At 37.4% G+C, this 15,307-nt stretch overlaps 3 protein-coding genes across 3 annotated transcripts; 1 reads left to right on the top strand and 2 right to left on the bottom strand.

The window, feature by feature from the left end:
• Positions 1 to 926: 926 nt before the first annotated feature.
• LOC106298169 lies at positions 927 to 4,643 on the bottom strand. Its single transcript, XM_013734248.1, has one exon. The coding sequence runs from the start codon at positions 4,641 to 4,643 to the stop codon at positions 927 to 929; it is 3,717 nt and encodes a 1,238-aa protein (XP_013589702.1).
• A 1,101-nt stretch (positions 4,644 to 5,744) lies between these two features.
• LOC106300552 (ACT domain-containing protein ACR3) lies at positions 5,745 to 9,609 on the bottom strand. Its single transcript, XM_013736716.1, has 7 exons — positions 9,343 to 9,609; positions 8,289 to 8,386; positions 8,131 to 8,176; positions 7,932 to 8,046; positions 7,773 to 7,840; positions 6,605 to 7,312; positions 5,745 to 6,355 (listed from the first exon to the last, which is right to left on the bottom strand). The coding sequence occupies exons 2-7, from the start codon at positions 8,357 to 8,359 to the stop codon at positions 6,017 to 6,019; spliced, it is 1,347 nt and encodes a 448-aa protein (XP_013592170.1). The 5' UTR covers positions 8,360 to 8,386; positions 9,343 to 9,609; the 3' UTR covers positions 5,745 to 6,016.
• A 3,959-nt stretch (positions 9,610 to 13,568) lies between these two features.
• On the top strand, positions 13,569 to 15,143 carry LOC106296975. The gene is made up of 2 exons (XM_013733237.1): positions 13,569 to 14,280; positions 14,787 to 15,143. Exons 1-2 carry the CDS (start codon positions 13,583 to 13,585, stop codon positions 14,839 to 14,841), a joined length of 753 nt encoding a protein of 250 aa, XP_013588691.1. The 5' UTR covers positions 13,569 to 13,582; the 3' UTR covers positions 14,842 to 15,143.
• The last annotated feature ends 164 nt before the right edge of the window (positions 15,144 to 15,307 follow it).

Here is a 15,307-nt window from a genome sequence, read left to right as displayed (position 1 = left end):
GACCGCTTTGATAAGCATATATTTTTACCATATGCATATATCTGTGATAAACGTGTATAGTAAACAGCTAAAACATATGTTAACCTATTTAATAAATGGATATTTTTTATGAATACATAATACTTTTTTACTCTTTGGACATGTCAACGAGCCATAAATCCATTTATAAACTGACTATCTTCAAGACATATCAATTGGCCGGTTGGCTTTGTTTGTATGCTTACGTAACATATATACAAAATCTTGAAGAACAGCTATACTTACACATATAAAAATAAAATACGCAACCTGAATCTTAAAGATAAACGTATTGTTTGATTGTTTCTGCGAGAATGAGTTTATATAATTCTTTTGTAGGGGGTCACGCAACGAGATTATACTTTTAAGTATTGCTTAAAAGATATAAAATGGACATTACGGAAGACGCAATACTAGTATTTAGAAGGGACATGGAAACGGCAAGACGTTTACTTTTTCTTGGTTTCATGCATAGTTAGACTTTAGACCTGATAGCTAGGCTGGTTCGCCTTATCCGAGGCCGCACTCCTTTTTATCGCTTTTCGACTCTCTCACATCTACTCTTATTAGCCTTCCTCGATCGAAGGGCCTATTTTTAGGTAAATTTAACCTTACTTTATCGATAAGACTTTCATTTCATAAAATATTTATTGTACAGAGATTGAATTATATTTGACTGTATATTTTCATTGAGTTATACAACTAATTATACGTCTTATTATACTGCTTTATGCCAAGTCTTTTTTTTTTCATCAAAGTATATATATATAACCATATCATACATGCCAATGTTTTCTAGATTAACATTATTACAACAACATTCTTGACCAGCCCCTAGAAAAACATCAGCTTGAACCCAAACATTACAGAACTACATTCCCCAAAAAACCGACAAAGCAAACAGCAGGTCAACTTTTATCATGCTCAAAAACCTCCAAAAGCCAAGAGGGACAACCAGCGGCAACATAAGATTGCGCAAACTGTCTTTTTGTAGCTGATTGAGCAATAAGAAAAGTACCTCTATTCGAGTCTTTTGTTTCAACACAGACTTTCCATTCCCCAAAATTTCTTACTTCTTTTCTGAGCATACCACTCTGAAATTTAAAAGACGGCCACGCTTTCGGTCTCTCTAGAGCGTTGAGGATATGATTTGCCTCTGCAGCAATAATCACCTTCCTTACCTGATGGTCCTGCAAGCTTTTGATCGCCCACATCAATCCAACTAAAATTGCTTCCTCCTTCTCATGAGAAGCCACAAAGGATCTCCTGCTATGCAACAACACCACACCTCTATGGTCTCTTAAAACCCAAGCACAGCCCATAACTCTATTCTTTTTCGACCACATCACACCAACATTACATTTTAGCCACCCCTCACTGGGTTTTCTCCATTTGGTTTTCCTCACCATAATCCCTTTTTCTTTTTCACCACTTTCAATACCTTGGTCCATTGATTGAACAGCAAACCAGACTGCAACATCATCCTTGATCTTTCTAATTGTTCCCATCGCATCAAACTCCTTCCCTTCAAAAATTAATTTGTTTCTGTTCTTCCACAGCATCCATAGTATCCAAGGGAAAGACCTCCTAATTTGACTTAGGATTCTGATGTTTAAGCTCATCCTTAAGAGATAATGGATATTTACAAAGATAGAGTCGTCACTGAAACCACCTCTAGGTGATGGAAAATCCGAAAGAGCCCAGATCAAACGAGCAAGAGGGCAAGTAAATAAAACATGGTTTGCAGATTCCATGTCATTACCGCAATTCCAGCATCTTTCATCAATCTTCATCCCTCTTGAGATAAGGTTCTCAGCAACAGGAACAGCTCCACTTAGCACTCTCCAAATAAACAACTTAATCTTCTGTGGAGCTTGAATATTCCATGTTCTATCTTTCAGTCCATTTATCGATGGCTGAGAATTCGCATCAACGAAGACCGCCTTTAGTTTCTCATGGCTCGCGAGCCAATACCCTGATCTCACCGTATAATCTCCACTCTTATTATGTTGCAAACACCAAAAATCTTCCTCTTCCGGCATTGGTTTTATTTTCAAAATGAGATCAATATCCACTTGAAAGAAAAGATCCTCCAAAATAGACAAATTCCACGATCTTCCATCATCTGAGAGAAGGTCTGAAACTTTTAATTCCAAGTCAACCAAGGAATTTTTCATCCAGGGAGCTCGCCTTCTGCTATTATCAATCCAGGGATCCATCCAAACCCTTAAAGATTGACCATCCCCAACTTCCTTTCTTACACCCTTCAACAAGAGCTCTCTTCCAAAAAGAAAACTCCTCCATCCAAAGGATGGCCTGTCCCCCAAAGAAACATCCATGAAATTATTTCCTTTGAAATATCTGCTCTTGAGAGTTCTTGCAAGTAAAGATTGGGGGTTTTGAAACACTTTCCAAGCTTGCTTTGCCAGAAGGGCCTGGTTAAAGCATTCAATATCTTTGAACCCGAGTCCTCCCTCTTGCCTAGGAAGACACAATTTGTTCCAGCTTAACCAATGGATTTTTCTCTTGTGTTCTAAAGAATTCCACCAGAAATCCCTCATCGCACTTGTTAGTTTCTCAATTGTTGATTTAGGCAGCTTAAAACAGCTCATTGCAAACACCGGCAAAGCAATAGCAATAGCTTTTAGAAGTACCTCCTTACCACCAAGAGATAAGGATCTTGCGAACCATCCAGATAAACGACCATGAAGCCTTTCATAGATATAGTTAAGGAGATCCGCTTTGGAACCACTGAAGCACTCCGGCAAACCAAGGTATGACCCTGCTCCTCCAATATTGTAAATCCCCAGAATCGTTTGTACCGAAGCCTTCACATGACATAGAATATCATCTCCAAAAGTTATAGATGATTTGTCAAGGTTGATCACCTGGCCTGTTGCTCTTCCATAAACTTCAAGTACATTCTGAAGACACTCCGCTTCTTTTTCAGTAGCTTTACATAAAAATAGGCTATCATCTGCAAACAGTAAGTGTGAGAATGATGGCCCATCTTCAGTGAATTGAATTCCATGGAGTAAACCAGCTTCTTCAGCTTTAAATAACAGGTGGGAGAGACCTTCAGTACATAACACAAAAAGCGAAGGCGACAAAGGATCCCCCTGTCTAAGACCTCTGGAAGGTTTGATGACCCCATATGGTTGATCATTTATCAATACCGCATAGGATACAGACGATATGCAAAACATGACCATTTTGATCCATTGCGGATGAAAACCCAAAGCCCCCAATAAGCACCTGATATAATCCCACTCTACTCTGTCATACGCTTTTGACATATCAGACTTCACCGCCTTGAATTGAGCTGCGACTGGTTTGAAGGTACGCAGACTATGAACAAGTTCATGAGCAATCAGGATATTGTCTGAAATTTGTCTCTCCGGGACAAAGGCAGATTGGAACGGAGACACTAACTCTTGGAGGAGAGGTTGCAATCTCATCACCAAAATCTTGGATATAATCTTGTACAACACAGAGCAAAGACTAATCGGGCGGAAGTCAGACATATTGATTGCCTCCATCACTTTAGGCAAGAGACAGAGATGAGTGAAATTCCATTCGACTGGAAAGGAACCAGAGATAAAGAAAGTTTTAACCTCATCTGACACTTGACTTCCAATATCCTTCCAAAACCTTTGAAAGAAAAGTCCAGTCATACCATCTGGACCAGGCGCACTAGCAGCTTTGATTGAGAAAACCGCTTGTTCAATCTCTTCGTCTGAAGCTTCTTTAATCAGATCCACATTCATCTCTGGAGAGACTTTCGCCACAAAGTCAGTAAAGATAGACTGAAAATCAGGAGGATTAGAGGATGAGAACAGATTAAAGAAATAATCCATTGCCACCCTACCCTTCTCCTTTTCCTCTCGCCTCTCCCTTCCATTTACATCAACAAGCAAATCAATCTGTTTTCTATTTCTAGAAGCCTTCACCGAGTCATGAAAGAACCTAGTATTTCTATCTCCTTTCTTAAGCCACTTGTTGTAACTTTTTTGACTCCAGTAAGCTTCCTCCTCCCTGTTTGCTTTCATCAATTCTATTTTGAGAGCTCTAATCTTTCCACCATTCGGGTTTCTTGCAGACTCTTCCACCTCTAACTCTTCTTGCAAGATTAATATTTTCTCCTTTGAGTTAGTTTGGAAACTTCTTCTCCAGCCACTTAGATCATGTCTGCAGTTTCTTATTCTCTGTGATACTGAAGCTGGAAAACCCCCATGAGCTTTATTCCAAGCCAGTTTCACTGTGTTTCTCACATTTGGCAACTCTAGCCACCTTTTATCAAACGTGAAAGAAGCTTTGAACATCTTTTCTTTCTTCTGCAGACAAACTAAAACTGGCCTATGATCAGACCCTCTTTTTTCCAAAAATACTTGATCTGCTTCTGAGAAAACCTTACTCCACTCCTTGTTTACAAAGCTCCTATCCAATTTACATTGGATCCATTTTGTAGCTCTTTTTCCTGCCCATGTAAACGGATCCCCCTTGCTAGGTAATTCCTTCACCTTACAATCTCTTAACATGTCATTAAAAGGTTCAAAGATAGAAGCACATCTCATCGGGCCTCCAAGCTTCTCACCATTGTGACAGATCGCATTGAAATCTCCCATCAGGCACCAAGGAGATTTTCTGTTGATTCCAATTCTGGTAACTCGCTCCCAAACTATTTTCCTTCTTTCTTCCTTGGGATCGCCATATATACAAGACACAAAACATTTGGATCCTCCCAGTCTTAACTCTAGATCAATTAGATTTTTATCCGAATATTTAACATCCACTTCCGTTGACTTCCTCCAAAAAACAGCCAAGCCTCCACTTTTTTCCGACATGATTTACCGTATGTACATTATCATAGCCAAGCCACACCTGAATATCTACAAGAGAATCTCTTCCATGCATCGTTTCCATCAAGAATAGAAGCTTAGGGAAATATTTTTTACGTATCTCCATGAGCCTAGGAATTGTCAAGTCCTGAGAAGATCCCAGTCCTCGACAATTCCAAGCTAGTAAGCTCATAAAGCTTTGGACAGTCCCTCCTTCGGGACCGCCTCACGAGTTATTTGCTTTACAGCTTTGGGAACTCCACCCATCTGATCAACTGCTTTCCTTTTCTCAACACTTCCTATCAACGCCCCTTCCATTAAAGATATTTGAATGTTGTCCTCCTTTCCAGCATTAGCTTTTGCATTCCTCTTGTTTTTCCCGGCCTTTTCCTAACACTCATCTTTTTTACAGAAGTTCCGGACACATTAAGATCGAAAGATTTCAACCTAGCATCCGTAGAACCACTAATGGAAGATGAAGAATTAGAAGATTGAGGAATATCAAACGGATTCACTTCTCTATGCGAAAATTCTGGCCTCCAACCAATTAAGGGATTAGCTTTAATAGCAGATGCCATAAGTTTTTCACCTTGAACTTGAAGGCCATATAAACTATTAGAACCACCTTTCGGCTCATAACCAAAAACGACCCCTTTCCCTTTTTCCAATTCTTTTGTCACCATTGGCACAGGCTCCAAGCTTTGCTTTATGCCAAGTCAATCGACTCATTTTCATGGCCAAGTTTTTTATAAAAAAGATTACAACATAGGTTCAATAAATTAACTATTGTTTATCCACATTATATAATAGTCCAAACTTTAGATAAAAGGTCATTTTAAAGTTAACAAACATGGATATTATACATTTGGCCAGAGATCATTTTTCACATACAAAAAGCAAACCTTTCAATAGGAAAAGTTCCATATTATTCTATTATAGACATGTTCAAATGGTGCATTTCACGGTCATATACTATGACTAAGTAACCACAAACCCGGTTTTGGTTCGGTTTGATTTCCAGTAAACCTCCAAAATCTCTGACCGAGTCAAAACACCCCACTAGACCTTCTACATCATAGATTCGACTCATACACAATACACATTTTACGGTACATTTTATCCACACAATGCAACCTGATTGACATGGGTTACCTTTTCCATCAAGGCAACAACTTCTCCAGCAAATTCCCAAAGAAGAAACTGGTTTTGGCCCATCCTCTTCCTGTTCCGGCTTGACCTTCTTCTTTCCAACTCTTGCTTGGAACCTTATTCTTCACGTTAATCATCATGCTGTGTCCGATCTCTCCTCGTAACGCCTCGATGGTCTTCACGTCCACTGGATTCCCCGAAGCATCTCTCACATAGAAAACGTTAACTGCTTGTTCTCCTACTGTTGTCACACCAGCTCTCGTCACTGAAAGCCCGTGCTCTCTCAGAATCCTAGTCACTTCCGACAGTAGTCCAACTCTGTCCTTTGCGCACAGCTCCAAACTCCAACCCTAGAGTTAAATATCAGACAGTAACTTAAGCACTTGTTGCCTTCTAAGGCAAGAAACACCAAAATAGATGTGACAGAAACTCAAACACTTGCTCTCTTCTAATGCGAGAAAAACCAAAATAGTAACTTAGGCACTTATTGCCTTCTAATGCAAGAAACACCAAAATAGATGTGACAGAGACTAAAGCACTTGTTGCCTTCTAATGCAAGAAACACCAAAATAGATGTGTTTTTTTTAGGGTTAACTTACCTCGCTGACTCTTCTATGGATTGCAGCTTCTAGACATTTGATAACTCTCTCTTTCTCTCCTTCCGAGTCAAGAGTGCAACCGTCTTTGTGTCTGATAAAATACTCCTGAGAAGCATGAGGACCACTCGATGTAATCGTTGCGTGAAACACAATGTACTGCATGTCCGTAAGCGTGCAAACAATGTCGAACATGAGCTTGGGCCGGTCCTCGCAACTCACGTTTACCACAGAATAACCTTTCTCTTCGCAATTCTCAATCGTGATCTTGGGCACGGAACCATCAACCTTAGTCACTGCCTCGTAGTCTCTATCAGCGAAAAGCATCTGATGAAGCCTACGGTCAACATGAGTAGACCCAATTGAGAGACACGTCCTTGCAACTTTCTCATCTTCTTGTTCACACCCGCGCAGCACGAGGTTGAGCTGTTCTTCCATGGTAGATAATCTTTGTGGATCATCAACGGCTCTAGAGGTTTCGTTATCATTCACATAGAGAACACACGCGATCCTACGGTTATGAGTCCATGCTTCAGCTGCTACCACGTTGAAGTGGAGGTCTGCTAGTACGGCTGAGACCTCAGATAAGAGACCAGGACGGTCACGAGCAATGATCTCGATCGATGTGTGGTCTCCTAGTGAATGAACACCGACTCTTTTGCCTGGCCAAGTGTTTTGTGAAGCTGAAGCATAGCCCTTTGGTCCTAGCACCTGACAAGAAAAACAAGAATCATATATATTGTAATAACAATCCAATGGATATATATATTAATGTTCTGAAAACGGTTCTAGGCGGTTAATAGATATATAATTTTTATTTATAAATTTCATAATAATTAATATAACGTATTATAAAATCTTATGAAAATAAAATTATATGAATTTTGTTATTCATAAATCTTTATATTAAATATACTATACTGTTATATTTAGTATATTGTTATAATTTGTAAAGCTTAAGGAATTTCCATCTTCATTCCATATTTTACTCTAAAATGGAATAATGAAAAAACAATAATTTTTTTATATTACTATATTTTACTTCATTACTCATTCCATTTTAAAGTAAAATATGGAGCTATGGAGATGCTCTTAGACCCCTAAGTACTAATTAAGGCTTTTAGTTAATCATTATAGGTGCTAGGCTTTGAATAACATTGGAATTACGTACCTTCTCGATGTAATCGATGGTTTTGCTATCAGTAACCTTGTTTCCTTGTTGATCAGTGACATGGAATACTATTAAGATGTGAAAACAGAACCAGTGAGATGCTTCATTGTAATGAAATTTTTTGTTGTTGTTGTGAATGTATAAATGTGTAATTATTACCGTCCATGAACCATCCACCATCAGAAGAGATGTAAGCTTTGGTGATAGTGAGATCGAGATCGGTTAGAACTTGCACAACTTCAAGTAGTATTCCAGGTTTGTTCATACTGTCAACCTATTAATAAACACACACACACACATCAAGTTTTACTGATGAGAATCATCAAATCAATTTTATGGGAGAAAGAAGGATGGATACCTTGACAAGAGTGCATTCTTTGCAGCTAGTGTTATCTATAGAAACACTGCAACAACAAAAAAAATAGAGAAGTATGAGCTTTAAAAGCAGTATCAAATAATGACACTTAATCTTAAATGTAAAAATGTGATAATTTGAAAAGAGTTGGTGATTATTACCTTGGAGGATTGATTCTGGTGCTCAAGTTCTCATATTCAGGATCGAAATACGGCCAGTAAACTTTAGCCATTAAAGAGAGACAGGCTCTTCACACGTTCTGCAGTTAACCAGGAGAGCTTTTATATATCAGAAAGACAAGACACAGAACAAGACAAAGGATAAGAAGAAGCAGGCTTTAGTTCAGTCTCTCAACAACTTGCAAGAAGATAAGATATATTCGGAGATTTTGCTAATAAGTGAATCTTGGCCACTAAGTAACTAGACAGAAGAAGCGGAATCTAGACAAGATAGAAATAAAGATTTCATAAAGAGAGACCACAAACTGAGATTCTCTGAGGAAAAAACAAGAATCTCTCACTGCTCTTTCTCTGGTCCTTTCTCAACCAAAGAAAAACAGAAGAATATATTCCTAAAAAGATCTCTTACTATGAAAATCAAAACTAAAATATTTTTTATGAGCAACTGTTTTTATTCTTTCTCATAAGACTTGACATCAGATTCTCACTATTTGCATAAAGGAATCGATGCATAGAAGTAGCTGTCAAAGTGAAAAAAAGGTTATTAAATAGTAACAAAAAAACTTCCATGTAAGAAGATTTTATTGGTGGTCAAAGATGGAATCTAAAATGTTACACTGTATAGTAATAAAATAAAATAATAAAAATACCCATTATGACAATACGCCGACTTGCGACACACTGAACATAGACACCAACAACATGAAGATGAGACAAAGTCTGTTAGCCGATTCCGTGAAATACATCAAATCTCCAGTTTGTAATATATAAAAACCTATGGGCTTTGTCAACATAATACATGGTTCTTAAACTCTGTTGAAATACATGTGCGAGTTTCTATAGAGCTCGTGTGTGTGTTCTGAGTTTCTCCATACAGAATTTAAGATAAATCTTATTACAAACACACACTTGTGACATAATCACAGCTTGAAAATGACAGGAAACAAAACACACAGAATTGAATAAACAAAATATCAAACAAGAAGACGTTATGGTTTTGAAAGTGATGAGAGAATGAATACTATGAATAGTTTACCTTAGTATGAGAAGACAGCTCAAGGTTTGTGGAGTCGGCTAGAGAGGAGAGACAGAGGGAAATCTATGGAGATTATTACAAAGAGACCGATTATTTTAAGGTAATAATAAGATCTCTTACATCTTCGAAAGACAAAAGATCCAGAGAGAGAGATAGAGACAGAAGCTAAATTAAAGTGTCCACAAGGAGAAACAAAAAGATGACTGTCCACCTGCCTCTTCTCGATGCCTAAACGTTCTCTCTCTCTATTTCTTTCTCTCTTTTAATGAGATTGAAACTTCTCCCTCCGTCAGAGGCTTTAATAGGGATCTAGAGAGAAATAATAGTACGACAAACTTTATAAAAATTTAACTGAAAATATCCTTTTAATTAAATCAGTATTAGTCAGACCTGACGAAGCGAACATTATATATTTAGTGGTGGTGTTAAACATATGAACTATTCCACATTCTCCACACACGCTCGCTACAGCGCGTGTCAAAACATTCCATTATTGGTTTATGAAAGACCACTAAACACTGTTTAGAGATCAACGTGATGCGTGTGTTGGAGTTAATAGTGGTAATTTACATCACTAATCTGAACAAATTACTTTGTGAATAATGCAAGGAGCGCGTGAAAGATTGAAGCGTTTGGATCTCTCGGATTATTATGGGCGCTTGTTTTTGTCACTTAGTTGCTTCATCGACATGGAAAGCTTCATAAAATTACAAAAAAATAGCCCACTTGCATAATATATCTGTAAAAGAAAAACACATATCGGTTTACTGATTGCTTGTGGTGTTGGTTGACCATAGCTTTAACACCGTATTAAATAACGTTTCAGTGAGTAAACGACAGAGTTCGAGAAACGGTTAAAGCTTAAAAGTAAAGGTAAACGATAACAGTAACACGACATTGTTTGCCACCAAGAAGATATGACGTCACTCTCTTTCTATATGTTTCTTCGTTCTCCAAAATGATCCCAACCAATGGTCCATTAATTTCTTCATTTTGCTAAATTACACCATCATTTTGTCTTTATATATCGACGCATACGACGCAAACAGTTCACTTCTTTTTGTTGTCAACCACAAACAGTACACATATGTAACCAGCCAAGTTTGCAATAATTCACTTTTTTTTTTTCAGTTTGCAATAATTCACACCAAGAAGATTCTTATAGAAAGAAGGAAAATGATTTTTCTCCCTTACTAGAATTATTAAGAAGCTCCAAAGCTTGTTAGTTTGAAATAATCGAGTACTAAATGTACCTTAGATTCTATAATGTTTTAGAAATATTTGTTTTCTCTTTATATCATATTACAATAAATTTTGTCAAATTGTTGTACTAGAGAGATTTGAAAGATTGTTATGGGTGGCTAAACTTCATAATGCTTTTTTTTTATCTAAATTGAATTGTCATAAAGATTATTGAAATAAAGTTTTGATGACGATAGGAGCCTAGAGACTTCTTGAAAAGGTTAATGAAAAAAGAAACTAGCAAGAGATAGCATTTGATGTGAATGCACAATAATGTATGTATTCCACATTTTGTGTTCATTGTTAATTCCATTATCCTCTCTCTCTATTTTCGTACAACACCAATATGAAAAAAATAAAGTTATACCAAAGTGCTTTTCTTACAAAGAACATTGCTTAGTGGATCAATGTGATGGCCTCAACCTCTCCCACCTTAAATGTTGACCAACAAAAATATCTTCAAGCACTGTTTTTGAAACAACCCTTTTTGATCAACTCTCCCAAAGATAAAAAAAAAACAGATGATAACTTGTTTCTTCTTAATGCTTACCACTTTGATCCCCTCATAAAGATTGGGTGGTTTCTGATGAGAGCCTATTGTCACATGGTGATTGGTGCACTGAGTCTTCGATGTCAAAAGCTACTATTTTTAAATGGACAATAAAACCAAAGAGGATAGTGACTTTGAGGTTTGTGTCTCAGACTAACTTCCCATCAACCCACCCAATCTTTATTCCTGGAGATTCCTCGGCAAAATGTCACATAAATGGTTGGAAATGTCATATGACTAGTTGTTTGAAGATTGCAACACAACCAAAACAATCTAATATATTTGTTTATAACCACAGTTCTTTGATGGTTGCGGTGTAACAAAGGGCCAGGAGAAAATAATTACTTATGGGCCAGAAAGGAAATGTGACAAGAGCTTAAATTTACCCAAGAATCTTCTGACTGGACCTTGGCTTGCTGTTTTGCTTATCAGCTTATGCTAATTCACACTCAAATTGAGTATTCAACAATCAGCCCAACTGGAATCTGGACCATACATGAAAAGTGTTCCCTGTCTATAACAAAACCATAATCCAACTTCATAGCCTCAAACAGTTTCCTTCCCTCTTCCACTAAACCACAGTAAAGGTGATTCAAGTGGGTCTTATACAAGCGACATTCATTCTCTTGAACAACTCAATCTCTTCAAATCCATGACCATAGGCTTAATCTGATATCACTGAGTTCCATGGTACTTCATCTGATTTGACCCACTCGTTTTGCGTCTTCAACTCTTCCACAGCTGATATATATACATTGACCATAGAGTTCAGTAAGATAATGTCATATGTTTCGACCTCACCAAAGAGTTTGCAAGCTTCGATCGGCCTACCACACGTGGTGTACATGTCAACCAATGTGCTAACAAGTAACAACAACAATGTCAACAGTTACCCCCCAAGTTCCCCAATATGATCCACCATATCGCTAGCCATTCTCTACACCACCGATCATACCTCAATTATACATGCATGTTAATTTAAATAATATTTTGGAGCAAAATTATACTATATGAAAGAGGCTATATATAATTGAAAAAGAGTTCTAGAAGGAAACAAATTGTAGGAGAATAAATAATATTTAAGTGGAGGTGATAGAAAAAAAATATTGGATTGGAAAAAAGCAGTGAAACCCCTGAAAGTTGCAAGATGTTTGGTGACTTTAGAGACGGTACTCATTACACAACTGGGGTCCCTTTCAAGTCCTTCCGGTATCAACGGTAGTAATACGATATATATATATATCACGATGAAGAAAACTATAGTGTTGCATTATCTCTTCATTTTTTTTCAAGGGGCTTCTATGATTATATTAGGACAATAAAGCCTAACATGAACAAAGCTGTTTTTATTATCAAGTAGACATTAACGAATATATGCGTAGTCGAATAATTGGAGAGTAGTGTAAACAATTTGTCTTATTCAGAGAAAAACAAATGAATTTAACGAAATTGCATTCCATACACAATTTTTTCCATAATTAACTCAATACCCAAAATCTTATACATAGTATCTTTGTTGATAGACACACAACTTACCACATCACGTGTATTTACCTAATTTTCAATTTCTTTGTGTTTTTTAGCTAATTGACTCATGAATTTATCATGATAATCGAGATGGTGACTATATTGTTTACATAAATACACGTAGACTTTATAGTTTTTTTAGAAGGGACGTGATCGAATTTGCTATCAATGTTATCAATTATTTGTTATTATTAATATGGTTACACGTGGTTGTCGAATTCAATACCAATTTTAATTCAAAGTACGATCTTGATTCATGATCATATATTCATATTCATGAGGTCAGGTTTTACAAAAAAGAATATCAAATTATATAGTTAGCTCGCAAATGCCGATCGTTCTTTAACAATACACGACTTTACTATGTGGAATTAGAAGCAGCTAATGAAATAAGAAAATGTTCGTCGTCGTCTTGATAGATACGTTGTGGAATTAGGAAAGACAAAAGAAACCACTGGACACGCTTATGCCCTTTAGTAAGACACGTTCAAAAGGACTTACGAATCTTGGCGTATCCCTTACGCATTAAACAGTCTCTATGCCAATAATAGTCAAATAGTCAAATAATCATATGACATATTATACATTTGCTTACCTTTAAGGAAGTTCGATTGTTCTAATTAGCTACTAGAACTAAATGCTGCAATATTTTTTTTACCCTTTTCATGACTTCATCGCATTACAGCAACCGCAGTTAACGTACCAAAGTTGATTCAGATACTCTATACAACAGAGCATCATTTTGTAATTAATTTATAAATATTATCTTTACGGGTTTTAGATTTTCTCCGTCGCACGCTTTCTTTAATTAAAAATCTTCATCTATCATTATTGATTCATCATATCAAACCAAATGACAACAATACCCCAAAAAAAAACATTTACTAATTTCTATTCAGAAATAAATATATATACTATTACATGTTGTACTGTGAACAAGACTCTAAATATCGCATTTTTATTTGTCTGATCAAAGCAATGTTTGATCCTTCATCGAAATCGTTCAATACCCATTTGATATTCCCCAGAACGTTCGATGATCATCAAGATTCCGGCGTCTGTTCGCCTCCTCTGTGGAAGAACAGTCCTCCTCACGTTCAAACCAATTACAACAGCCTCTCCCCTGTTTCCAAGGCCCAGGTGATCGCTCGTGGCCAGCGAGAGCTTATGGAGATGATTAGCAAGATGCCCGAGTCGTGCTACGAGCTCTCCTTGAAGGATCTCGTCGAGGTTAACGCAGAGGAGGAGAAGGATCGGAAGGTGTTCGACGAAATGCCTCAGAGAAGGAAGAAGCAGAGTAAAGCTGCGAGGAAGGTGGGGAGCGATAAATGGGTCGACCCGGTTCGAGTAAACAGTGGTGGGTTTCTTCTGAAATTAGGGTTTCCGGTTAGCTTGGGTGCTAAGAAAAGGACGAAGAAGAAGAAGGGTGAGGATGATGATGCTTCTGTGACGAGTAGAGGCTCTTGGTTTTCTTCTCCGAGGGGTTCCGTCTCGGAGGATAAAGATTGGTGGAAGTCAGAATCAGGTAGAGGTGTGTCGAGGATCAACAGTGGAAGCTCAAAGAGTAGTGGTGGTAGTAGTATCAGAAGCAACAGCGATCGAAGCCGTAGCAGTCTAAGGTAAAGGTTTCATTTTTATAATATATATATCTTTGGTCATATAAATGTTTTGTTAGTTTAGACTATAGATGTTGAAGATTGATACAGAAAGAAAAAAAAATAGCCAATTTTTTTTATTGAGAGTCTTCTAAAGTTAATGTCTTTGTGTCTTCTCTATGCGTCATGTGAATCATGTAAAGATATTGTGAATTTGATCCGTTTTTTTTTTTTGGTGGGTTTGAAGTTAGTGGTCATAGAAGGGGTCAATGTAGATGTGTTGGACTTGGTTGGTTGCACGAGATTTTACTTGAAAGTTTTGGGGGTTTTTGTTTGTTTGTTCAAAGGTAATGAGAGAAGGTGCTAATCATGTGCTGTGTATAACGCTATAGATTGATTGCAAGAGCAACTAGATTCATGATGCCTAACTGTCTCTCTCTCTCTCTCTCTCTCTCTCTCTCTCTCTCTCTGTTTCCTGATTCCGTATCTCTGTAACTTTTGGAGTTTTGAATTTTGGGGTTTGGATACAGGGATGAAAAGAGCGGATGCTTATCTTTCCTCCGGAGTGTACATGCACGAGATTAAAAACGAAAAGTTCTTCACTGGTTCGTACACTTCTTTGGCTAAGAAGATTACCTATTCGTATAACTGGAGTCCAGGAATGGTGAAGATGAAAGCAGAGGACGTGAACATCTTCTTCAATGTACAGCCAAAGATTCTATCCCTTTCATCATCTTCTTGTAGTTCTTTTCTTTTGAGTTCTCTTTGTAAGCCTTATGTCATGTATCTATAGAACATGATATTTTATATGTAGATACTAGATAGACACTCCAGCTTTTGCTAACATAAACCTATAAAAGTATATAGGCAGGCATTTGGAGTCCCAATCGGGTTTCGGTTTTGTCCAATCGGGTCTTGGTTTTTCGGATTTATCAAAATCAGCCCCATTCGGTTTATATGAAAGTTCGGTTCAGGTTCTATCGGTTCGGATCGGGATTAGTAAATCTTCAAAGAACCGGTACAACCCGATATACTTTCGGGTTCGGGTCTT

The sequence above is a fragment of the Brassica oleracea genome, chromosome C6, assembly GCF_000695525.1.
Source record: "Brassica oleracea var. oleracea cultivar TO1000 chromosome C6, BOL, whole genome shotgun sequence".
Taxonomy (NCBI): Eukaryota; Viridiplantae; Streptophyta; class Magnoliopsida; order Brassicales; family Brassicaceae; genus Brassica; species Brassica oleracea.
The sequence above is the reverse complement of the archived record's forward strand: the minus strand, read 5'-3'. Positions and strand labels throughout refer to the sequence as shown.